The sequence below is a fragment of the Aythya fuligula genome, chromosome 1, assembly GCF_009819795.1.
Source record: "Aythya fuligula isolate bAytFul2 chromosome 1, bAytFul2.pri, whole genome shotgun sequence".
Lineage (NCBI taxonomy): Eukaryota > Metazoa > Chordata > Aves > Anseriformes > Anatidae > Aythya > Aythya fuligula.
Genome location: NC_045559.1, coordinates 69,649,243 through 69,674,505, shown reverse-complemented (window position 1 = coordinate 69,674,505; position 25,263 = coordinate 69,649,243). Strand labels below are relative to the sequence as shown.

The window sequence follows — 25,263 nt, the reverse complement described above, 5'->3', positions numbered from 1 at the left end:
AATTATATTTAAACTTTATTTTACTTGTTGTTACTGTGATGTGTTTTGCTAGGATTAAATTTCAGAAACAGAGTTAATTTTTGAATGCATCTTCATGTTTGTTTTTTGTTTTGTTTTTATTTCTTGCATTAGTATCTGAAGTCCATATATCTCAGAATATTTCTCCTGATGTTCTTCTGGAGCACTCTATGCCTTCATCCTGCCTGGTTCCTCCTGACTCATTCACTTTATCAAATGATAACGTGGCAATGGCTATTCAAACAGCCAATGTTATAAACCCAGCTGTACTTAAAGAACAGGTAAAGCAGCAATTTTTGTTTCAATACGGAAACTTTATGTATTAAATATCTTGGCATTGTATCTTTTCTGTGCAAATTTAGATTAATTATGTTTTAAGAACAAAAGCTGTCCTTTAGATGATTTCTGTGAGTTAAACTCTGAAGTAAAATAATTTTTGATTCTTTAGGAGTGTGGAGTGTAAGCAAATGGTGTTTAAATCCTCTGACTGGGAGACACTGTACTAGTTTGGTGTGGACTGCAAGAGAGAAGTGTGTTTAAGAGCTATTACAATGTTAAAGACATGCTGATGTTGCCAGGGATGAATGTAGGAAACAGTAGAAGAAAGGTTATTGTATTGCTGCTAAACCTGTAAAGATTACAGCTATAAAGATATGTCATAATTTTATGTTTTTTATGTTTTTTAAGTGGTTTTAGTGTTAGAGAATTAACACTTTTTTTTTTTTTCCTTAATTGGAATTATTTTTATTATTTTATATTCAGAGAATCAGAATACTGGGACGTTTTCTATTAGATCAGGTTGTCCAAAGCCCCACCCATCCGGGCCTTGAACCCTTTCAGGAGTGGGGCATTGACAGCTTCTCTGGACAACCTGTTCCAGTGCCTCACTACGTTCATAACAAAGAATTTCTTCTGAATATCTAATCTAAATCTACCCTCTTTTAGTATAAAACAATTACCCTTTGTTCTATTGCTACACTCACTGATAAAGAGCATCTCCTCATCTTTCTTCTAGGCCCTCTTTAGGTACTGGAAGGCTGCTATAAGGCCTCTTGGGAGCCTTCTCTTCTCCAAGTTGAGCAACTCCTGCTCTCTTAGACTGTCTTCATTAGCAGAGGTGCTCCAAACCTCTAATAATCTTTGTGGCCCTCCTCTGGACTTGCTTTAATATGTCCATGTTGTTCTTATCTTGGGGGACCCAGAGCTGAATGCAGTACTCCAAGAGGGGTCTAACAAGAACAGAGTAGAGAAGGACAATCACCTCCCTTGACCTGCTGGGCACGGTTCTTCTTTTCATGCAGCATAGGATGTGGTTGGTTTTCTGGGCTGCAAGCGCACATTGATGGCTGAGGTTCTGTTTTTTGTTCACTGTTACCCCTCTCTTCAGGGCTGCTCTCAATTTATTCTCCATCCAGTCTGTATTTTGGGACTGCCCTGACCCAGGTGCAGGACCTTGCACTTGGCCTTCTTTAACTTCATGAGGTTTGCACCTCTCAAGCATGCCAAGGTTGCCATGGATGGCATCCCTTCCCTACAGTGTGTTAACTGCACTGCTCAGCCTGGTGTCATGTGCAAAATTTCTGAGGGTGCACTTAATGCCACTGTCCATGTCACTGATAAAGACATTAAATAATCACAGTTACAATACAGACCACTGAGGATCACTTCTCATCACTGGTCTCCACCTGGATGTTGAGCTATTGACGTAACTCTTTGAATGTGACCAACCAGCCAATTTCTTATTCACTGAGTTGTCCGTCTGTCAAATCCATGTCCCTCTGATTTAGAAGCAAGAATGTTGTGCAGGACTGTATCAGATGCTTTGCACAGGTCCAGGTAGACGATGTCAGTTGCTCTTCCCTTTTTGACCTGTGCTTCTACCCATTGTAGAAGGCCACCAGATTTGTCAGGCATAATTTGCTCTTAGCGAAGCTATGTTGGCTGTCACTAATCACTTCTTTGTTTTCCATGTGCCTTAGCATAATTTCCAGGAGAATCTGCCACCATGGTTTTGAGACATATTATATATCTTGTTATTTTTTTCAGTTCTGTTTTTTTCCTGCATGAGTTTAAAGATTGTGGCAGATCACAAAACTAACAAAAAAAAAAAAAAAAAAAAAAAAAAAAGTCTTAGTTGTCATCTTGATCTCCTCTTGTAGCTGAAATTCTGCTGAGAATTGATACAGCTTTTTTTTTTTTTTTTCCTGGTGCCAGATAGGGTAATTTTCTGCCTTAAGCTCTTCATCTACCTCCCTAATAATGTTTTGATCAGCCAGTTACTGTTGCGAGCAGGATGATGAAAATATGCTTTTTTTCAGCCACAACAGATCCTACTTTTTGATATCAGCTAACTGAAATATGAACAGTCTGTATCCTTTCTGTTTGAGCTAGGCCAGAATCTTTAGCTTTTACCTCAATTCTCTATTCTCTAGAAAGAGCACTTTAGATATTCCAGAATATTAAGGCTTAGGTGCATTTTTTTAAGCTAAGAAATATCTGATAGGGTAGTCTTACTGAAAATACATAATATGCTTTCCTACTTCTGAATAATCATTCTGAAATTCTGTTTTCAGGATGTTTTTTAGTTGTTCCCATATTTTGTTCTGGACAGACCCATGCTTCATAAAAACAATTTGCTGTCTTTTTAATGTAGGAAATAATACAAACTAAAGAATACAACATCATGAAGCATTTTGAAAGAGAGAAGAAAAGTTGATAAGTTTCTTAACATTATTTTGAAATGGAGGTCAGACACTGCCCTTGTGAATAAGATTTAAGGAGAGTGGTGGGCATAAAACTATAATAAAGTATTTTTTTTGCCTATTGGGAGATGTTAAGAGAACTGTATTTTTCTATAGCTGTGTCTTCAGCATCTCTTGAAATCTTATATTAAAGTTCACCTTTGCAAGGTCCAATGTCACCATTTTTGCAAGCGCCAGACTTAAGATTGATGTATTACTCAGAAGTAGGATTAGCACACTAAACTTCTCTCTGTTTCTAATGGAAGGGAAACTGAGAGCACAAACTGCAGTTTTCTGTGTCTGCTTTATCTACTGGATCTCGTGCATCTACGTATAGTCAAGATCTTTATTCACAGTATCATCTAGGTTGGAAGAGACCTCCAAGATCACTGAGTCCAACCTCTGACCTAACGCTAACTAGTCCTTCACTAAACCATATCCCTAAGCTCTACATCCGAACTTTTAAAGACTGCAGGGATGGTGACTCAACCACTTCCCTGGACAGCCTATTCCAATGCCTAACAACCCTTTCAGTAAAAATGTTCCTCCTAATATCCAACCTAAACCTCCCCTGGTGCAAGTTTAGCCCATTCCCCCTCGTCCTATCACTGGGAACATTGGAGAATAGACCCATCCCCACCTCACTACAGCCTCCTTTAAGGTACCTATATGTCCTGGTTTCAGTTAGCACAGAATTAATTTTCTTCCTAGTAGCTGGTGGAATGCTGTGTTTTGGCTTAGAATGAGAAGAGTGCTGATAACACCCCGATGCTTTAATTGTTGCAGAGCAGTGCTTATACTAAGCCAAGGACATCTCAGCCTTTGCTCTGTCCTGCCAACGGGCAGGCTGGGGGGTGCAGTAAGAGCTGGGAGGGGACAGACCCAGGACAGGTGACCCAAACTAGCCAAAGGGGTATTCCATACCATCTGACGTCATGCTAAACAATATATAGGGGTGGCTAGCCGGGGGGAGGGGGCCGGACTGCTCGGGGTTAGGCTGGGCATCGGTCAGCGGGTGGTGAGCAATTGCATTGTGCATCACTTGTTTGTACATACTATTATTACTTTCGTATTATCACCATTGTATCATCATTATTATTATTGTTATTATTATTTTGTTATTTTTTTTTCCTGTCTTATTAAACTGTCTTTATCTCAACTCACGGGCTTCACTTTCCATTTCTCTCCCCCGTCCCAGAGAGGGAGGGGGGAGGGTGAGCGAACGGCTGCGTGGTGTTTAGCTGCCGGTCGGGTTAAACCACGACAGTCTTTTTGGCGCCCAACGTGGGGCCCGAAAGGTTGAGATAACGGCAGATCTGATCAGAGTGTGTTAAACTAAAATTGGTGTAAGGATTAGACCTGCTTAATAGTCACTTGTCATGATGCTGATTGCTTTAATCACAACTCTGCTGCGCCTGTTTTCCAAATTGAGTATTATAGTACATTATTTTCCGTATTTGCTCTCTGTAGTGTTGTTTCTCCTCTCCGGGCCCTGGTTTCAGACCATTATGGTACTAAGTGTTATAGCAATGGCTTATGAGACGATAAAATATCTGGTCATGACTCTAACTTGGTATTTATACTCAGTAACATCGTGGACTCTGTACTTTGGAAACAGCATCTTGGGAACTATTAGCAATTATACCTATTGTTTTTCTCCATTAGAGAGTCAATCTGTGGAGGGGAAAGGGGAGGATATTTTTCCTTACTTGCTTACTCTCCCTTTCTCCTTCACCACCCCTGTATCCTCCTGGGTCACTCTGCCTTCCTCCTTCACCACCCTCTTATCCCCTGAGCTTGTCACAATAGCTCTCCAAGATATTGAATATTTCTGGAATACTCAGAATACCATAGTCTTGTTGTTCTGCCTCATGAATGCACTTCAGATTCTGCTTAAAGTTAAACAACTACTTAGGAAGCTCATCCGGAGATCTGCCCGGAGGCAGTATAGTTGTGGGTGGCAGGGAGTATGGGTGGATATGGGCAGGCATCTAGAGCAGTTGGCACCCCCAGTGTGTTGGAAATTCACCCCTGAACAATGGCAAAATCCTCAAAAACTGGCAGAATGCTTGAAAAAAAGGTGTAATGATTCTGGCAGTTCCAAAGTAACACAAATCATTGTAACGTGCTGGGGCCTGGCTCATGCCTATCGAGCTGCCATTGATACTGCTGTCAACTTAGTGACAGACCCTGCGGCCACTCCAAACCCTGTGACAGATCCAACGGCCACTGTGACCCCTACGGTGGATTCTGCAGCCGCTCCAGTCCCAGCTCCTGCAGCCGCTCCAGTCCCAGCTCCTGCAGCCGCTCCAGTCCCAGCTCCTGCAGCCGCTCCAGCTCCAGCTCCTGCAACTGCTCCAGTCCCAGCTCCTGAAGCTGCTCCAGCTCCAGCTCCTGCAGCCGCTCCAGTCCCAGCTCCTGCAGCCGCTCCAGTCCCAGCTCCTGCAGCCGCTCCAGTCCCAGCTCCTGCAGCCGCTCCAGTCCCAGCTCCTGCAGCCGCTCCAGCTCCAGCTCCTGCAACTGCTCCAGTCCCAGCTCCTGAAGCTGCTCCAGCTCCAGCTCCTGCAGCTGCTCCAGTCCCAGTTCCTGCAGTCGCTCCAGTTCCAGCTCCGGCCGCTACTCTAGTCCCAGTTCCTGCAACTGCTCCAGTCCCAGCTCCTGAAGCCGCTCCAGCTCCAGCTCCTGAAGCCGCTCCAGCTCCAGCTCCTACTGCTGCTCCAGTCCCAGCTCCTGCAACTGCTCCAGCTCCAGCTCCTACTGCTGCTCCAGTCCCAGCTCCTGCAACTGCTCCAGCTCCAACTCCAGCTTCTGTAGCCGCTACAGCTCCGGTTCCTGCAACTGCTCCAGCTCCTGTAGCCGCTCCAGCTCCTGTGGCCGTGTCAGAGAAACGAGCTGTAGCAGTGCAAGTTGACCCTGCAGAGGGCATTCCAACCCCTGTGGCAGACCCTGTAACAAAGTCAGAGAAACGAGCAGTAGCAGTGCAAGCTGCCCCTGTAGAGAAGGTGAAAATATGGTATAGAAATTCAAGTCGTTTAGAACGCAGAGAGTCTTCTGCCAATCCAGGTAAGGCTTCTGCCAAAACTAAGTATAGAGATGACGAAGATGATGACGACGCTGGGCCGTCAAGGATTCAGGAGGAGGAAGATGAGGATGCCGAAAGAGCAACAGTAACTACCCGAAGCCTAAACGAGCGCGAGCTACGAGATGTGCGAAAAGATTTTGGTCGCTGTATAGGTGAGCAGCTTGTCACCTGGCTGCTCCGGTGCTGGGACTCTGGAGCCAATTGTGTGGAATTAGACGGCAGGGAAGCCAAGCGGCTGGGATCCCTTGCTCGAGACGCCGGCATTGACAAAGCAATTGCAGATGGAGCACGACCCACCAGCCTCTGGAGGCGTCTCCTCTCAGCCGTGAGGGAAAGGTATCCCTTCAAGGAAGATATTTTATGTCTACCAGGCAAGTGGACCACTATGGAGAAGGGAATCCAGTACCTGAGGGAATTAGCCGTACGGGAAGTGATTTATGAGGATCCAGACCTCAAACAAACATCCACAGATCCAGATGAAGTCAAGTGTACACGACCCATGTGGCGGAAGTTTGTACGGAGTGCACCATCATCATATGCCAGCTCATTGGCAATAATGGCCTGGAAAGAGGATGAGGAACCCACAGTGGGTGAAGCGGCTAAACAACTCCGGCAGTACGAAGAAAGTCTCTCCTCTTCCTTACAGGCCTGCGTCTCAGCTGTGGAGAAACTTTCTGAAAAGGTTCACCAACTTGAAGAGAATCTATTGTCCTCCCCACCTGAACCAACCAGTGCCCACCGACCAAAGGAGAACACTTGGGAGAAACTTTCTGAAAAGGTTCACCAACTTGAAGAGAGATTATTCTCCTTCGCACCTGTACAAAGCAGTGTCTCAGCTGTCAGGGGTAGGCGTTCACCCACACAAGGAAGACGATATGGTGGGTACTCACCCCGTGCCACCCTGTGGTTTTACTTACGAGACCATGGAGAGGACATGAGAAAGTGGGATGGAAAATCTACCGCGACCCTAGAGGCACGGGTACGTGAGTTGCAAAAGAAAACAATCAGGAAAAAGGGATTCTCCGAAAAGTTTGCTGCTCCAACTTCCAGCAGACAGTCCTTCAAACACAGAAACGAGGAAGATTCTGACCAGGATTAGGGGGGCCCTGCCTCCAGCCAGGGGGAGGAAAGGGACAATCGAGTTTATTGGACTGTGTGGATTCGATGGCCTGGCACATCACGCGCACAGAAGTATAAGGCTTTAGTAGACACCGGTGCACAATGTACTATAATGCCATCGAGCTATAAAGGACCAGAGCCCATCTATATTTGTGGAGTGACAGGGGGATCTCAGCAGTTGACTGTATTGGAGGCTGAAGTGAGTCTGACTGGGAATGAGTGGGAAAAGCACCGCATTGTGACTGGTCCGGATGCTCCATGTATCCTTGGCATAGACTATCTTAGAAGAGGATACTGCAAGGACCCAAAAGGGTTCCGGTGGGCTTTTGGTATTGCTGCCTTAGAGACAGAGGGCATTAAACAATTATCTACCTTGCCTGGTCTCTCAGAGGACCCCTCTGTTGTGGGGTTGCTGAGGGTCGAAGAACAGCAAGTGCCAATTGCTACCACAACTGTGCACCGGCGGCAATATCGCACCAACCGAGACTCCCTGATTCCCATCCATAAGCTAATTCGTCAATTGGAGAGCCAAGGAGTGATCAGCAAGACTCATTCACCTTTCAATAGTCCCATATGGCCAGTGCGAAAGTCTAATGGCGAGTGGAGACTAACAGTGGACTATCGCGGCCTGAACGAAGTCACGCCACCACTGAGTGCTGCAGTGCCGGACATGCTGGAACTTCAGTATGAACTTGAATCGAAGGCAGCCAAGTGGTACGCCACAATTGATATCGCTAATGCATTTTTCTCCATCCCTCTAGCAGCAGAGTGCAGGCCACAATTTGCCTTCACTTGGAGGGGAGTCCAATATACTTGGAATAGGCTGCCCCAGGGGTGGAAACACAGCCCTACCATTTGCCATGGGCTGATCCAGTCTGCACTAGAGCAGGGGGAAGCTCCTGAACACCTGCAGTACATCGATGACATTATTGTGTGGGGTGACACAGCAGAGGAAGTTTTCAAGAAAGGGAAGAAAATAGTCCAAATCCTTCTGAAAGCCGGTTTTGCCATAAAACAAAATAAAGTCAAAGGACCTGCACGGGAGATCCAGTTTTTAGGAATAAAATGGCAAGATGGACGTCGTCAAATCCCAATGGATGTGATCAACAAAATAACAGCTATGTCTCCACCAACTAACAAAAAAGAAACACAGACTTTCCTAGGTGTTGTGGGGTTTTGGAGAATGCACATCCCAAATTACAGTCTGATTGTAAACCCACTCTACCAAGTAACTCGTAAGAAGAATGAGTTTGAATGGGGCCCTGAACAACGACAAGCCTTTGAACAAATCAAGCAGGAAATAGTCCATGCAGTAGCCCTTGGGCCAGTTCGAACAGGACCAGATGTAAAGAATGTGCTCTATACTGCAGCCGGGGAGAACGGCCCCACCTGGAGCCTCTGGCAGAAAGAACCTGGGGAAACTCGAGGTCGGCCTCTGGGGTTTTGGAGTCGGGGATACAGAGGATCTGAGGCCCGCTATACTCCAACTGAAAAGGAGATATTGGCAGCATATGAAGGAGTTCGATCTGCTTCGGAGGTGGTCGGTACTGAAGCGCAGCTCCTCCTAGCACCCCGATTACCGGTACTAGGCTGGATGTTCAAGGGAAGGGTCCCCTCTACGCATCATGCAACTGATGCTACATGGAGCAAGTGGGTTGCACTGATTACTCAGCGGGCTCGAATAGGAAACCCCAGTCGCCCAGGAATATTGGAAGTGATCATGGACTGGCCAGAAGGCAAATACTTTGGGATATCATCAGAGGAGGAGGTGGGTCGTGCTGAAGAAGCCCCACTGTACAACCAGTTGCCAGAGAATGAAAAGAAATATGCCCTGTTCACTGATGGGTCCTGTCGTATTGTGGGGAAGCATCGGAGATGGAAGGCTGCTGTATGGAGTCCTACGCGACGAGTTGCAGAAGCTGCTGAGGGAGAAGGTGAATCGAGTCAGTTTGCAGAAGTGAAAGCCATTCAGCTGGCTTTAGACATTGCTGAACGAGAAAAATGGCCAGTTCTCTATCTCTACACCGATTCATGGATGGTAGCAAATGCCCTGTGGGGATGGTTACAGCAATGGAAGCAAAACAACTGGCAGCGTAGGGGCAAACCTATCTGGGCTGCTGCATTGTGGCAAGATATTGCTGCTCGGGTAGAGAACCTGGCTGTGAAAGTACGCCACGTAGATGCTCATGTGCCCAAGAATCGGGCTACTGAAGAACATCAAAACAACCAGCAGGTGGATCAGGCTGCTAAGATTGAAGTAGCTCAGGTGGACCTGGATTGGCAGCATAAAGGTGAATTATTTATAGCCCGATGGGCCCATGACACCTCAGGCCATCAAGGTAGAGATGCAACATACAGATGGGCTCGTGATCGAGGGGTGGACTTGACCATGGACGCTATAGCACAGGTTATTCATGACTGTGAAACATGTGCTGCAATCAAGCAAGCCAAACGGTCAAAGCCTCTTTGGTATGGAGGACGATGGCTGAAATATAAATATGGAGAGGCCTGGCAGATTGATTATATCACACTCCCTCAAACTCGCAATGGCAAGCGCCACGTACTTACAATGGTGGAAGCAACCACCGGATGGCTGGAAACATATCCTGTGCCTCATGCTACCGCCCGGAACACCATCCTGGGCCTTGAAAAGCAAGTCCTATGGCGACATGGCACCCCAGAAAGAACAGAATCAGACAATGGGACTCACTTCCGAAACAACCTTATAGACACTTGGGCCAAAGAACATGGTATTGAATGGGTGTATCACATCCCCTATCATGCACCAGCCTCCGGGAAAGTTGAACGATACAATGGCCTGTTAAAGACTACCTTGAAAGCAATGGGCGCTGGGACGTTCAAAAACTGGGATACGCATTTGGCAAAGGCCACCTGGTTAGTCAATACTAGGGGATCTACCAACCGAGCTGGACCTGCCCAATCAAACCTGTTACGTACTGTAGATGGGGATAAAGTTCCTGTAGTGCATGTAAAAAATATGCTGGGTAAAACAGTCTGGGCTACTCCTGCCTCAGGAAAAGGCAAACCTATTCGTGGAATTGTTTTCGCTCAGGGACCTGGATACACTTGGTGGGTGATGCAAAAGAACGGAGAGGTCCGGTGTGTACCTCAAGGAGATTTAATACTGGGTGAGAATAGCCCATGAACTGAATTGTACCATGTTAATTACTATATAATACTGTATGTTATCACTACTATGACTACTATAGGTGACTAATTAGAATGTATGGAAAAGAGTGTAACCTGAGCATGACATAAATGGTATGGAATAAGGGGTGGATAGATGTCCTGGTTTCAGTTAGAACAGAATTAATTTTCTTCCTAGTAGCTGGTGGAATGCTGTGTTTTGGCTTAGAATGAGAAGAGTGCTGATAACACCCCGATGCTTTAATTGTTGCAGAGCAGTGCTTATACTAAGCCAAGGACATCTCAGCCTTTGCTCTGTCCTGCCAACGGGCAGGCTGGGGGGTGCAGTAAGAGCTGGGAGGGGACAGACCCAGGACAGGTGACCCAAACTAGCCAAAGGGGTATTCCATACCATCTGACGTCATGCTAAACAATATATAGGGGTGGCTAGCCGGGGGGAGGGGGCCGGACTGCTCGGGGTTAGGCTGGGCATCGGTCAGCGGGTGGTGAGCAATTGCATTGTGCATCACTTGTTTGTACATACTATTATTACTTTCGTATTATCACCATTGTATCATCATTATTATTATTGTTATTATTATTTTGTTATTTTTTTTTTCCTGTCTTATTAAACTGTCTTTATCTCAACTCACGGGCTTCACTTTCCATTTCTCTCCCCCGTCCCAGAGAGGGAGGGGGGAGGGTGAGCGAACGGCTGCGTGGTGTTTAGCTGCCGGTCGGGTTAAACCACGACACTATAGAAAATGATAAGGTCTCCCCTGAGTCTCCTCTTTTCCTGACTGAACAATCTCAGCTCCCTCAGACGCTCCTCATAGGACTTGTTCTCCAGACCCCTCACCAGCTTCGTCACCCTTCTCTGGACTTGCTCAAGCACCTCGATGTCATTCTTGTAGCGAGGGGCCCAAAACTGAACACAGTACTTGAGGTGCGGCCTCACCAGAGCCGAATACAGGGAGACAATCACTTCCCTAGCCCTGCTGGCCACACTGCTTCTTATACAAGCCAGGATGCTGTTGGCCTTCTTGGCCACCTGAGCACACTGCTGGCTCATATTCAGCCGACTATCAAACAATACTCCCAGATCCTTCTCTGCCAGGCAGCTTTCCAACCATTCCCCTCCCAGTCTGTAGCTCTGCTTGGGGTTATTGCGCCCCAGATGCAGGACCCAGCACTTGGCCTTGTTGAACTTCATACAGTTGGCCTCAGCCCATCGGTCCAGCCTATCCAGATCCTCCTGCAGAGCCTTCCTACCCTCGAGCAGATTGACACACGCACCTAACTTGGTGTCATCTGCAAACTTACTGAGGGTGCACTCAATGTCCTCATCCAGATCATCAATGAAGATATTAAAGAGGAATGGCCCTAATACTGAGCCCTGTTATTTTGTTTGTTTTCCTTTGACTCTAGAGATGCTTATTCAGTAACCAAAAAGTCAATTATTTGAAGGTTTGTTTGGAATAAAATGTGTTAGGGGAATTAATTAAATCATATCCATCAATTCTGTCTTAAAAAAAAACAACACATACTGAGATGTTTCTTTTACCATCCTACCCCAAATCTCAAGTGCTCTTGGCTTTCAAAAAGCTAGAATAAAAATGGCAGTTGAAGTTAATTTGCCATCTCTTTTCTTTGGAATTTCTTTGTTGCTATATAAACAAGTAATGATTATATAATTGGGGGGGGGCAACTCAAATTTCTGTTTATTATAATACAAAATATTTTAAATTTCACCTAATTTATTTTTGTGCTTTGCTGAAAATACAGTCTTATTTATGTTCCATCTGTTTTCAGTTGTATATTCAAGAAACCTTTGTTTCAATTCCTGCACTTGTACAATTTACTAAAATAGTATTAACTGTTCTAGACATGTCCTGATTACTCTTATTCTCTTAGTCAAGCCTCAGTATATTCATTTTAGAAAAATGAAAATAAAAATCTGTTTTGTAATTGGAATCCTTTTTAATCACTTACCTTCCCATGGCTGCTGTTTGTAGTCTGCATTGGGCAAAAACATAAGTGTGACTAATCCAAGAAGAGTTTATTTCGCTGTAAGTCTGCGTATTTGAGACCAGTGATTTGTTTCATTTTTGTCCCTTTCTCACCTCTCTTTAGTATTTTGACTTCATTCAGAACTGAGATATCTGATATCCTCCTTCTTAAAGCCTTCTCCAAAGTGTTTCTTGAAAAACTCTGAGGAAATTGGAAAGATTGATCTGAATGCTAGTAGAATTACTAGCTACTGTTCTGTTGTTGGACCTTTCTTCTTGGCCAGCATATAGAACATGTGTGTGCATGGATAACTTCAGAGAATTGTGGTTACAAATAAATAACCTTGGTGTTTATAGTTTTTAAATCTATAATTTCATTTGGAAATAAAAATTTGACTTGAATGTTAAATTCCCTTTTACCATCTCCTTTAGAATCAAGTAGATATTCAAGTTGCCTCTTTGAATTTAAGTGAAGTCACATCGGCCATTGGTCCAGATGGTAATGAGACAAAGAGGCAAAATGAATTGAAGAGCTCTCTTCAACAAACTGTAGCAAACCTAGAAACCAAGCTTTGCACTGCTGAAGAAGAAAAAATAAAAACAAAAAAGGTATGACTGTTTTTTTTATATAAATATTTGACATTTATATGGAATTTAAGCATAGTTTGAGCTGTCAGATTTATAATTCGTTTTGGGAGAAAATAGGCAAATTTAAAAGAAATTATCCAAATTCAGCAAAAATACTTTTTCTTCATGTCAGATCTTTTGCAATAAATCTTAAATTTTAGGAAAAAAGTTATTTGTCCCCCTCCCCCCCTTTTTTTTTTTTTTTTTTTTTTTTTAAGATATAGAGAAAGACAAGATATCTCAGCATAAAGCTATGTAGTTAGTATTTATAATGGCTCGTCCATGTTTTGGGAGTGAGCATGCGGTCACTGAAGTTGAAAGTGCCTTTGGCTATCTATATGAACATAATATGTAATACTTCCTCCCCTCCCTCCAGGAGTGCTGATAACTAAACTCTTCATGTTGCTTCCACACCAAATATGGTAGAGTACCAAGTAGGACTATGCATGTAGTTATGCGTCTAAGCTGGTCAGAGGTCAATGAGACACTGGAGAGTAAGAAGGTTTAATTTCTGGTATTCTTAATACTGTGTTCATTGATAGCTATCAAGATGTGCTATGGAAGAAGGAAATGGATTGTTGGAAATGAAAATAAGTATGGGGATGAGCCAAGAATGGGAAGGCCTGGAGTGGGTTGATGTTACTAGGAGTTAAGTATGGAAGAAGGTTGGTAAGGTATAAGTCTATAAGCATAGACTTTAAGAGTAGATACTGAGAGCTGGGCTGTAAATGAAGAAGAGCTGTGAAATGCATTTCTATTCCTACAGTTGAATCAGACTTTGAATCTCAAGAACTGTTCTTATTTCATTCAAAAGCAGGACTAACTAAACATACCTGCTCCTCTTGTCCTCCTTCTGACCCTTTCCATTTTGCTTTTTGTTTGAATAGCTGTACAGTGATCTGGCAGGTTTCTTAATTGGCTTATTGTGGGGCTGCAAAAATAGTTGCTTTTGAGCAACTGAAAAGGTGCCAGCAACTTGCCTATAGGAATTGGTTTGGTAGGACCAACATCTGCATGTAAAACTCTAGCCCTTTCTACAGCAAATAATTTTGGAGTTTAGTCAGTAGGGTCATTCTCCTTCCTCTCTCTTGGCTCTTGCAGGGGGGATACAAGAACAAGATGTTAAAATTCTAGTAATTCTGGAACTGTAGGTAGAGATCATTAGGGCTGTATGGAACAGGATTTCTGCCTTTGGAGAGAAAACGTTTTCTAAAAGTATGTTTAATAGGCGTTTCAAATGTATAAAACCAGAAGCCATTAAAAATATGAAAATAATGACTTCGAATACCTTATGCTTCTCAAAATTACAGTTTTTGTTATGAAGTTATGATAGGAAATGGCGTATCTTCAGAAATGAAACTAGTTGGAATGATAACCTGAATCTGTATTTTCACAATTCAAAAATGTTTGTAATTTTCCATATTTTATTTTCTAACCTTTATAGGAATTAGAATATTTACTGGAAGAAAACAGTATTCTAGAAATGAATTTCTTGAAGGATAAAAAAGAAAAGCTACTTAAATATCAAGATCATTACAAGATGATCCAGGTAATTTCATTTTATTTCTTGTAGTATCTTGCTGTGTTCAGGGATGTTTTGTGTGAAGTATGTTTCTGTTCAGCAATTCCTGTGGTAAGTATCTTCAGGCCTGCTCCAGATCTTTTTGGATTTGAAGAATTTTAAGGGCCTTCAAATCAGCCTGATTTTGATGTTAGCAGGAATATAGATTTAATAGTCTGCATCACTGTCACTCAAATCACATAACTGTAGAATGATCAATTTCATAGAAATTAAAATAAAACCATTGATTTGCCAAATAGATGCATATTTAACACTGTCTTATGTTCTAGAGCTGTTATGGCCCCTTACTTGGAAAATATTAGCTGACTTCAATATTAGTGGAATAGCTTGTGTTACGTAACAGAAAATCTGGAAAATATAATTAGATGCTAGAAAATGGAATTAAAATTGCTTCCATCACAAACATCGAGATCATTGATCACTTTGAGCTGCTCAGGACACTGGTTGGTAGAGTCCCTTGGGAGGCGGTTCTGAAAGGCAGAGGAGTCCAGGAAGGCTGGGCGCTCTTCAAGAAGGAAATCTTAATGGCACAGGAGCCCATTTGCACATCCCCATGTGCCCAAAGACGAGCCGGCATGGAAGAAGACCAGCCTGGTTCAACAGAGTTGCAGCTTGAGCTTAGGAGAAAAGAGAGGGTTTATAATCTTTGGAAAAAAGGGCGGGCCACTGAAGAGGACTACAAGGATGTTGCGAGGCTGTGCAGGGGCAAAATTAGAAAGGCCAAAGCTCATCTGGAGCTCAGACTGGCTACTGCCGTTAAAGACAACAACAAATCTTTTTGCAAATACATCAACACAAAACGGAGGACTAAGGAAAATCTCCATCCTTTACTGGATGCGGGGGGAAACCTTGTTACAAAAGATGAGGAAAAGGCGGAGGTGCTCAATGCCTTCTTTGCCTCAGTCTTTAGCGGCAAGGGCAGTTGTTCTCTGGATACTCAGTTCCCTGAGCTGGTGGAAGGGGATGGGGAGCAGAATGTGGCCCTCACTATCCATGAAGAACTGGTTGGCGACCTGCTACTGCACTTGGATGTGTGCAAGTCGATGGGGCCGGATGAGATCCACCCGAGGGTACTGAGAGAACGGGCGGAGGAGCTGGCCACACCGCTTTCCATCATTTATCAGCAGTCCTGGCGATCGGGGAAGGTCCCAGTGGACTGGTGGCTAGCAAACATGACGCCCATCTACAAGAAGGGCAGGAAGGCAGACCCGGGAACTATAGGCCTGACAGTTTGACCTCAGTGCCAGGGAAGCTCACGGAGCAGATCCTCCTGAGAGTCTTCATGCAGCACTTGCAGGGCAAGCAGGTGATCAGGCCCAGTCAGCATGGGTTTATGAAAGGCAGGTCCTGCTTGACGAACCTGATCTCCTTCTATGACAAAGTGACGCGCTGGGTGGACGAGGGAAAGGCTGTGGATGTGGTCTACCTTGACTTCAGCAAGGCTTTTGACACCGTCTCCCACAGCATTCTCCTCAAGAAACTGGCTGCTCTTGACTTGGACTGGCGTACACTTCGTTGGGTTAGAAACTGGCTGGATAGCCAGGCCCAAAGAGTCGTGGTAAATGGAGTCAAATCCAGTTGGAGGCCAGTCACTAGTGGCGTTCCTCAGGCTTTGGTATTGGGGCCAGTCCTCTTTAATATCTTCATTGATGATCTGGATGAGGACATTGAGTGCACCCTCAGTAAGTTTGCAGATGACACCAAGTTAGGTGCGTGTGTCAATCTGCTCGAGGGTAGGAAGGCTCTGCAGGAGGATCTGGATAGGCTGGACCGATGGGCTGAGGTCAACTGTATGAAGTTCAACAAGGCCAAGTGCCGGGTCCTGCACCTGGGGCGCAATAACCCCAAGCAGAGCTAAAGACTGGGAGAGGAATGGTTGGAAAGCTGCCTGGCAGAGAAGAATCTGGGAGTATTGGTTGATAGTCGGCTGAATATGAGCCAGCAGTGTACTCAGGTGGCCAAGAAGGCCAACAGCATCCTGGCTTGTATAAGAAGCAGTGTGGCCAGCAGGGCTAGGGAAGTGATTGTCCCCCTGTACTTGGCTCTGGTGAGGCCGCACCTCGAGTACTGTGTTCAGTTTTGGGCCCCTCGCTACAAGAAGGACATCGAGGTGCTTGAGCGAGTCCAGTGAAGGGTGACGAAGCTGCTGAGGCGCCTGGAGAACAAGTCCTATGAGGAGCGGCTGAGGGAGCTGAGATTTTTCAGCCTGAAGAAGAGGAGGCTCAGGGGCGACCTTATTGCTCTCTAGAGGTACCTTAAAGGAGGCTGTAGTGAGGTGGGGGTTGGTCTGTTCTCCCACGTGCCTGGTGACAGGACGAGGGGGAATGGGCTAAAGTTGCGTCAGGGGAGTTTTAGGCTGGATGTTAGGAAGAACTTCTTTACTGCGAGGGTTGTTAGGCAGTGGAACGGGCTGCCCAGGGAAGTGGTGGAGTCACCATCCCTGGAGGTCTTTAAAAGACGTTTAGATGTAGAGCTTAGAGATATGGTTTAGTGGGGACTGCTAGCGTTAGGTCAGAGGTTGGACTCGATGATCTTGAGATCTCTTCCACCCTAGAAATTCTGTGATTCTGTGATCATTTAATACATGCTTGAAGTCTCACATATACGTGTTTTTTCAGTTTTACTTCCTAGAATTTATGGTAACCTACTTTTTTTGTATGTGTGTGTAACATCCTACTCAAATGTTTGCTAGCTATGTTATAAAACATGTTGCCTAAAAACCTTCAGATTTATGGAGTATCGGATTGGCTAAAGGAAATCATAAACTCTTGACATTTTAATTAGTGGATCTTATTTTTTTAATATTTTAATTTTTTAATTACTTTTAAAAAATATTTTAATGATGGTACTCTTCATGCAGAAATATTTAAGTAGTGGAAATGTTACTTAGTATCATAGAATCATTAAGGTTGGAAGAGACCTCCAAGATCATCTGGTCCAACCGTCCCCCTACCACAAATATCATCTACTGTCCAGCCTTTTCTTAAACACCCCCTTAGGTTTGCAAATGTCTCCCTGTCAGTTATACCTCTTTGTCAGACTGTACAGTTTTCAAGAATGCTAGATGAAAGGGTCATAACCTTTAACTTTGTAGAAAATATCATCCATTTCCTCTTGTTTTCTGGATATAGTGAAAATCAAATCAGAGAAAAAATGTTGTGCTTCTAAGAGTTAAAATTAATATCATGAAATGAATATTGTGTGCCTTCTTTTAATACCAGTTGCTTTTGCCTTTCTTCCTTGGCTTCTACAGTACCAGGGCCAACACCTGTGGCCACACACTGAGTAAACTTGGTAGATAAAGAATACAGATGTCCATCTCACTGGCATTTCTTTTTCAAGTAGAAACAGCTGACTATTAGCTCTTACTTGAAAAGCTTTAAAGCAGACTTTTGACTCTGGCATAGTTTTGGAAACTTTGAGGATAAGACTTTTAACTGAAATAATTCTGATGCCCTGTACTATAAATGTGCGTTGATTTCATTCCTTTTACATGAAGTTTTTGTTCAAATGTTTGGCTGTGACAATTGTCTTATAAGATGTGTCTATTATGTACTGTAAGTGAACATGCATTATTTCATGGTGCTTTATATTCAATAATTGACTGTTAATCACAAGTGTCAGAAGTCAGTTAATTAGTAAATCTATTCTCAAAAGTTTGTTTGGAGGTAACATAGCCAAAAAGTCAGTAAGATCTTTAAACCAGTTAATATTTAGATTAAACCTTCCTCTTTTATGAGTTTATTGTATTAAGTTCTGAGAAGATTTTATTAATCTCACTTTGTCAACTAAGCCAGTTATTCTTTTCTTATTTACAAGCTTTATGGATTCTGAGGTCTGGCCTGGAATGACTTGGATTGATAAGAGATATTTCACATTGTTAATCCCAGTTTAAGTATTCCCTACTGATGCAGATACTGCATTTTTATTTTGTCACAAAATGGTCTAAATAAAATACGCTTTTGGGCTTTTTTATGAATTTTATTAATACAAACATTTTGAAAGATGAGATAAAGAGCATAAAGCATATACATATGTTTTCTCTGAGTTGCTAATTCTAATGAAGTGAATTGTGCTTTGTGATAGTCACAAAATTCTTCTTCATAAATCTGAAAAAAACCTTACAGTTACTCTGGCAATGCTGAAAATGCAAGAATTGAAGGGGAGTGATAATTGCTGCTCCTAATCATGGGGACCAACATTCAGAGAGAGTCCTTGGTATAGTGCTAGTGCTTAACCAGTTGATGATGATAATGGAGTGTTTCCACATTTTTGTGTGTGAAACACAAGTAAAAAGTTCTGTTTCATCTAAATAAAGTCAACATTAAAAAAATAAAGATTGAACAGTGCACGTAATATTTTTCCATTTTAATGTTGTTTCCGTATGCTACTGCAACAACCAGAGACAGTAAAGGGGTGGTTGTGGGTTCATAAATAGAATAAACAAATTGGTATTAACTAATATTATAGACTCATTTTGATATTTAATGTAATGGTCTCTTTGAGATATTGAACTCATGCAAGCTGGTAAAATTAGAATTATGATTCCCACACTCCTAATAATTTCTTACTTATATAGGCAGGAACAAAACAGGAACAAATGTATGTCTGACTTTTTTTCCTTTTTGATCACATGGTCATAAGTATATTTTTTTATCATCTCTGCTCCTCACTAAATAGGAAGTGCTGCATATTTTCAAGACATTCAGTGATAAGAGGCAATACATTTTTTGACCATAACGCTGAATCTAATTCTGCAAATCTAAAATTTTATGGCAGACTCATTGTAATATGTTGCAGAAATGAATAAATGCTACATTCTAAAACTACAAAAGAAATTTATAATATAGCGGGGGAAAAATGTTAAAGTAAGTGCTTGTGTTAGTAGGTGACATTCTCTAATTTGCAGATCAGAAAGGGAACATTCAGTTTGGGAAGAGAAAACAGGGCCTGGGTTCTAGTGTTCTGAGTGGGACCTTGATTCTTTCTATAGATTGTTTAGCTGATAAGAGTTAAGATGTTTGGTCTATCTGCAGACAACAGTTGTGGATGATTCACTGAGAACTGGATCATATTTTTCCCCTGCTATTTCTTTGATTTACCACACAGTTTTATTTGAAGTAATACTGCATTGCTGTTGGAAAATTCTAGTTGTGGTTATGCACATTTTTTCCCATCATCAACCCTTTCTGGAAGTTAAGCAGACTTTTTTTTTATATATATATTTTTTTTTTCTCACAGCACAATGTAGTTGATGTGGTGTGATTTTCTTTTTGAAATAGACACTTTCTTTTGGCTACTGACATCTATTCTTCTAACTTAACAAATCCGTAGTTCTTCTGAAAGTACTGAAGATGTTTTTGCATGGAATCCTTTGTTTCTTTTCTCCCTTTTTGTTTAGGGAACATATTTGAAATTTTTAATTAAAAAAAAGTGTCTTTTTTATTTAATAATATTATTATTGTTGCAGAAGGTTATGATTTAAAAATGAATTAGTTTAGTACTATGATTTTGTTTTGACTTGATGATCTTGTGTCTAAAGTAGGTCAGATGGATTCTCTAAATGATGTTTTAGAAAGGTAAGAGAGGAAGATTATACTGAAGAAACTATACATCAGTGCATAATGATCCAAATATCGTGAACTAACTCATAGCTAGAATTAAATTGCATGGTAATATAAGTGTAATCATTGCTGTTATTAGATGTTTCATCTATTTATTTCTGTAGCTTTTTATGTTTGGGTGGTTCTTTCCATTGAGTTCCCACTAAATGTAATATTTAAATTGTAAAGCTTCAAATTATGAGCAAAAGACTTTAAGTGTAATTAAGTAAAGACAGGAAATGATAAATCTGAGATTTTGGGCTAGTTTCTTCCATCATAATTCTGAAAGGTGAGTTTGTTTTTATTCTGATTAATACTGCCTTGTAATTTTGTTTTCCTTATATACTGGGCCTATATAGCATGCTCCCTCATGTAGAATAAAATGCTTAATGGTCTCTCTCATTGTTTTTGGAGATGATGCTTCAAAACCTTAAAACGTTTCATTTATATGTACCTTAGAAATATGGTGTTCATGCTAGATTCATCATAGATTCATCATGCCTTTAGATTAAGTAAAATTTTATAAACAGTGATTTTGATCTATACAAATCTCAAAACTTGCACCCAACACATGTAAAATTTTGTATTTGTAATATGTTGAAAAAGGAGTGTTAAATAATGTGGCTTATTGTGATGCTGCCTGATTTTGTGTGTATGGATACTTCTCCTTTTCCTCTTTCTGTTAGTATTTAAAATGATTTGCCTTACCTTAGCCCCCCATCATAATATTTCACAACATATCTTAACAATCTTATTTTTATAAGATTTTTATAAGATTGTTAAGATATGTTAATAGTATAGATTGTTAATCTATAAAAAGATTTTTATTTTTAATTTTTTATTAATCTTATTTCACAACATATCTTGTTGTCGCAGGGACAACAAGGCTAGTGTCCTGGTCGGGGTCTGCTATAGACAGCTGAACCAGGATGAGGAGACGGATGAGGAATTCTACAGGCAGCTGACAGAAGTTGCGAAATCATCAGCTCTTGTACTCATGGGGGGACTTCAACTTCCCTGACATATCCTGGAAGCACAACACAGCCCTGAGAAAGCAGTCTAGGAGGTTTCTGGAGAGCGTGGAAGATAGCTTCCTGATGCAGCTGGTTAGTGAGCCTACCAGGGGTGGTGCCCCGCTAGACCTTCTCTTCACAAACAGAGAAGGACTGGTGGAGGATGTGATTGTCGGGAGCTGTCTTGGGCAGAGTGACCACGAAATGGTGGAGTTCTCTATTCTTGGCGAGGCCAGGAAGGGGACCAGTAAAACTGCTATATTGGACTTTCAGAGAGCTGACTTTGAGCTGCTCAGGACACTAGTTGGTGGAGTCCCTTGGGAGGCGGTTCTGAAGGGCAGAGGGGTCCAGGAAGGCTGGGCGCTCTTCAAGAGGGAAGTCTTAATGGCGCAGGAACGGTCTGTCCCCACGTGCCCAAAGACGAGCTGGCGGGGAAGAAGACCAGCCTGGCTCAACAGAGAATTGTGGCTTGATCTTAGGAGGAAAAAGAGGGTTTATAAGCTTTGGAAAAGTGGGCAGGCCACTAAGGAGGACTTTAAAGAAGTAGCGAGGCTGTGCAGGGACAAAATTAGGAAGGCCAAAGCTCATCTGGAGCTCAATCTGGCTACTGCCGTTAAAGATAACAAAAAACGTTTCTATAAATACATCAACACAAAAAGGAGGACTAAGGAGAATCTCCATCCTTTACTGGATGCGGGGGGAAACTTAGTTACAAGAGATGAGGAAAAGGCGGAGGTGCTTAATGCCTTCTTTGCCTCAGTCTTTAGCGGCAATACCGGTTGTTCTCTGGATACTCAGTACCCTGAGCTGGTGGAAGGGGATGGGGAGCAGAATGTGGCCCTCACTATCCACGAAGAACTGGTTGGTGACCTGCTACGGCACTTGGATGTGCACAAGTCGATGGGGCCGGATGGGATCCACCCGAGGGTACTGAGAGAACTGGCAGAGGAGCTGGCCAACCCACTGTCCATCATTTATCAGCAGTCCTGGCGATCGGGGGAGGTCCCAGTTGACTGGCGGCTAGCAAATGTGACGCCCTTCTACAAGAAGGGCCAGAGGGCAGACCCGGGAAACTACAGGTCTGTCAGTTTGACCTCAGTGCCAGGGAAGCTCACGGAGCAGATCCTCCTGAGAGTCTTCATGCAGCACTTGCAGGGCAAGCAGGCGATCAGGCCCAGTCAGCATGGGTTTATGAAAGGCAGATCCTGCTTGACGAACCTGATCTCCTTCTATGACAAAGTGACGCGCTGGGTGGATGAGGGAAAGGCTGTGGATGTGGTCTACCTTGACTTCAGCAAGGCTTTTGACACCGTCTCCCACAGCATTCTCCTCAAGAAACTGGCTGCTCTTGACTTGGACTGGTGCACGCTTCGTTGGGTTAGAAACTGGCTGGATAGCCGGGCCCAAAGAGTCGTGGTAAATGGAGTCAAATCCAGTTGGAGGCCAGTCACTAGTGGCTTCCCCCAGGGCTCGGTGCTGGGGCCGGTCCTCTTTAATATCTTCATCGATGATCTGGACGAGGGCATTGAGTGCACCCTCAGTAAGTTTGCAGATGACACCAAGTTAGGTGCGTGTGTCAATCTGCTCGAGGGTAGGAAGGCTCTGCAGGAGGATCTGGATAGGCTGGACCGATGGGCTGAGGTCAACTCATGAAGTTCAACAAGGCCAAGTGCCGGGTCCTGCACCTGGGGCGCAATAACCCCAAGCAGAGCTAAAGACTGGGAGAGGAATGGTTGGAGAGCTGCCTGGCAGAGAAGGACCTAGGAGTGATGGTGGATAGTTGGCTGAATATGAGCCAGCAGTGTGCTCAGGTGGCCAAGAAGGCCAACGGCATCCTGGCTTGTATCAGGAACAGGGTGACCAGCAGGGCTAGGGAGGTGATCGTCCCCCTGTACTCAGCTCTGGTGAGGCCGCACCTCGAGTACTGTGTTCAGTTTTGGGCCCCTCGCTACAAGAATGACATCGAGGTGCTTGAGCGGGTGCAGAGAAGGGCGACGATGCTGGTGAGGGGCCTGGAGAACAAGTCCTACGAGGAGCGGCTGAGGGAGCTGGGCTTGTTCAGCCTGGAGAAGAGGAGGCTCAGGGGCGACCTTGTCGCTCTCTATAGGTACCTCAAGGGAGGCTGTAGTGAGGTGGGGGTTGGTCTGTTCTCCCACGTGCCTGGTGACAGGACGAGGGGGAATGGGCTTAAGTTGAGCCAGGGGAGTTTTAGGTTAGATGTTAGGAAGAACTTCTTTACTGAAAGGATTGTGAGGCATTGGAACAGGCTGCCCAGGGAAGTGGTGGAGTCACCATCCCTGGAAGTCTTCAAAGGACGTTTAGATGTAGAGCTTAGGGATATGGTTTAGTGGGGACTGCTAGCGTTAGGTCAGAGGTTGGACTTGATGATCTTGAGGTCTCTTCCAACCTAGAAATTCTGTGTGATTCTGTTAAAATCTTTGTGTTTAGATGCAAGCAATATCATAGTAATCTATTAATGAAATAAAGGACTGAATAAGTAAATACTAGCCCTGGTGGTTACATTCTAAACTTTCTATCATAATAATATTAAAACTACAAAGTTATATTACATTAGTTCTATTAGAAAGTATCATTTGGAGGAGTGTTTCTGAGAATGAAAGAATAATTTCATTTTCATGATTGATGATGGCAGAATTGTTTTGCAATGATGACAGAAGGTTTTGCAGAGATAAGTTGGGATGTCAGTAGCTGACAAGAGTAAAACAAGACCACAGCTTTCTGTGTGTCTTATAGTCTAAATGTTCATTGGTGTCCTGCAGAGGGGAGGAGGACAGCAATTAAATGAGAATACAAGGCATTAAGGATTGAGGAGTAGGAAATTAATCATAGATAACACTTCTCTTCACTGCTCCTAATGTGATGTTGTCCAAGGGATAATTCCTTTTCTAAGGGATCTCATCCTATAGGTGTGATGCATGTGTCTCTGATCTGGCCTCAGAATGGCTCGTGTACATAGGGTACAGGTGACTGACAGGTAACCTTCCTGGTCTGCTCCTTTCTTAAGTCACCTTCTCCTTCCAACCACCCTGCATCATTAGATTTTTTGCCTGTACCTTCTTGTGTGTTCCTACTTCTATTTCTATACTTGCTCCTGACATTGCTAATGGATAAAGTCAGCCATCCTTCTTTCTTCATGTCTTCCTTTCTCATCCAGTACTGACAACTGGGGAGTAGAATTCTGCTTCTAGCACGGGTTCTTCCATCATTTGAGAGAAGAACGAATTGGGCTTTCTAAATTGTTCAGCCAGTTTTCTTGTTGGTGCAGGAGTTCTGTCTGTTTTCAGCCAGCTCAAGAACTATGATATGTGGTCCATCAGCTGTCCAGATTGTGAATAGTCTCAGTGGCTGAAACATGTCACATTAGATTTGAAATCGACATCTTAATTGAGAAATAGTCCTGTTCACGTGAACAACAGGAAGGTTTCAAAGTCTGTGTATTTGGGATAAAGAAAGATGATTCCAAAGCTTCCTATTCTGGAACACCCCAGAACTGTACTCCTAATGTGCATAAGCAACAAATGTGCATTTACTAAAGTAATTTCATGAAACAATTCTGAAGTAACAGGGTGAAATGGTTATGTTTACTAATGCTAGTTGGTCATATGATTAATAAATGTTGTAATCTGTGTTGGAAGATATAACTTTCTTTGGAGGCCAGTATTTCCTGTGTATTAATTCTCTGGTAAATGTAGTGTACCCCCATGCAACTAGACAAGTTTTTAAAGCTCTAATAAAGAGAACAGTTTTTCTGTTTTGGAGGGTAGCTCTTTGGGGGGGGGGGGGAGGGGAAATCAAGTGAGAGAAGATAACATCCAAGAATTTGTCTGTTGCCATTTTAAAGAACCTGAAATGATATACAGCATGAGTCATATTTTTTCTTCAAACTGCAGTTCACCTTTCAAATTCATTTTGTGATTATTCATGCTGCAAAGGCTATCTACGTTCCAGAGAACCTGATAAAGCAGTAGCTGACAGATTTGCTTCTGATGGCAATACTGCTGTTTTCCTTAACTGAAACATGACAGTGTATAAGAATGCTTGGGGGGGGGGGGAGGGTGGCTGTTAGCCTGATAGCCTGTTTTATGCTGAACTTTCAGTTAAATTTTAAATAATTCCACCTTACCTTGAGTTTTGATAGGAAGAAGATGATGGAAAAGTACAGGCTCAAATGCGTTCTCAGTATGGATTGGCCATAATTAAGCTGTTCAGCTGAAATCTGAAGACATACATTCTTCTGTTACTGGGAAGTTAGGCTGTGAAACAGTTCCTCTTCTTGAGCTGGCTCTGAGGATTTAGGGGTA

The 25,263-nt window shown here is 43.2% G+C and overlaps 1 protein-coding gene across 8 annotated transcripts in view; it reads left to right on the top strand.

Annotated features, from left to right (window-relative positions):
- The window catches only part of CCDC91 (coiled-coil domain containing 91), a 164,785-nt gene that overhangs the window by 37,386 nt on the left and 102,136 nt on the right, over positions 1-25,263 (top strand). For all 8 annotated transcript variants that reach the window (XM_032198555.1, XM_032198531.1, XM_032198562.1 and 5 more), the window contains 3 exons: positions 133-299; positions 12,549-12,725; positions 14,188-14,292. In XM_032198555.1, coding sequence (XP_032054446.1) covers positions 133-299; positions 12,549-12,725; positions 14,188-14,292 — 449 coding nt within the window. The remainder of the gene's footprint in view (positions 1-132; positions 300-12,548; positions 12,726-14,187; positions 14,293-25,263) is intronic.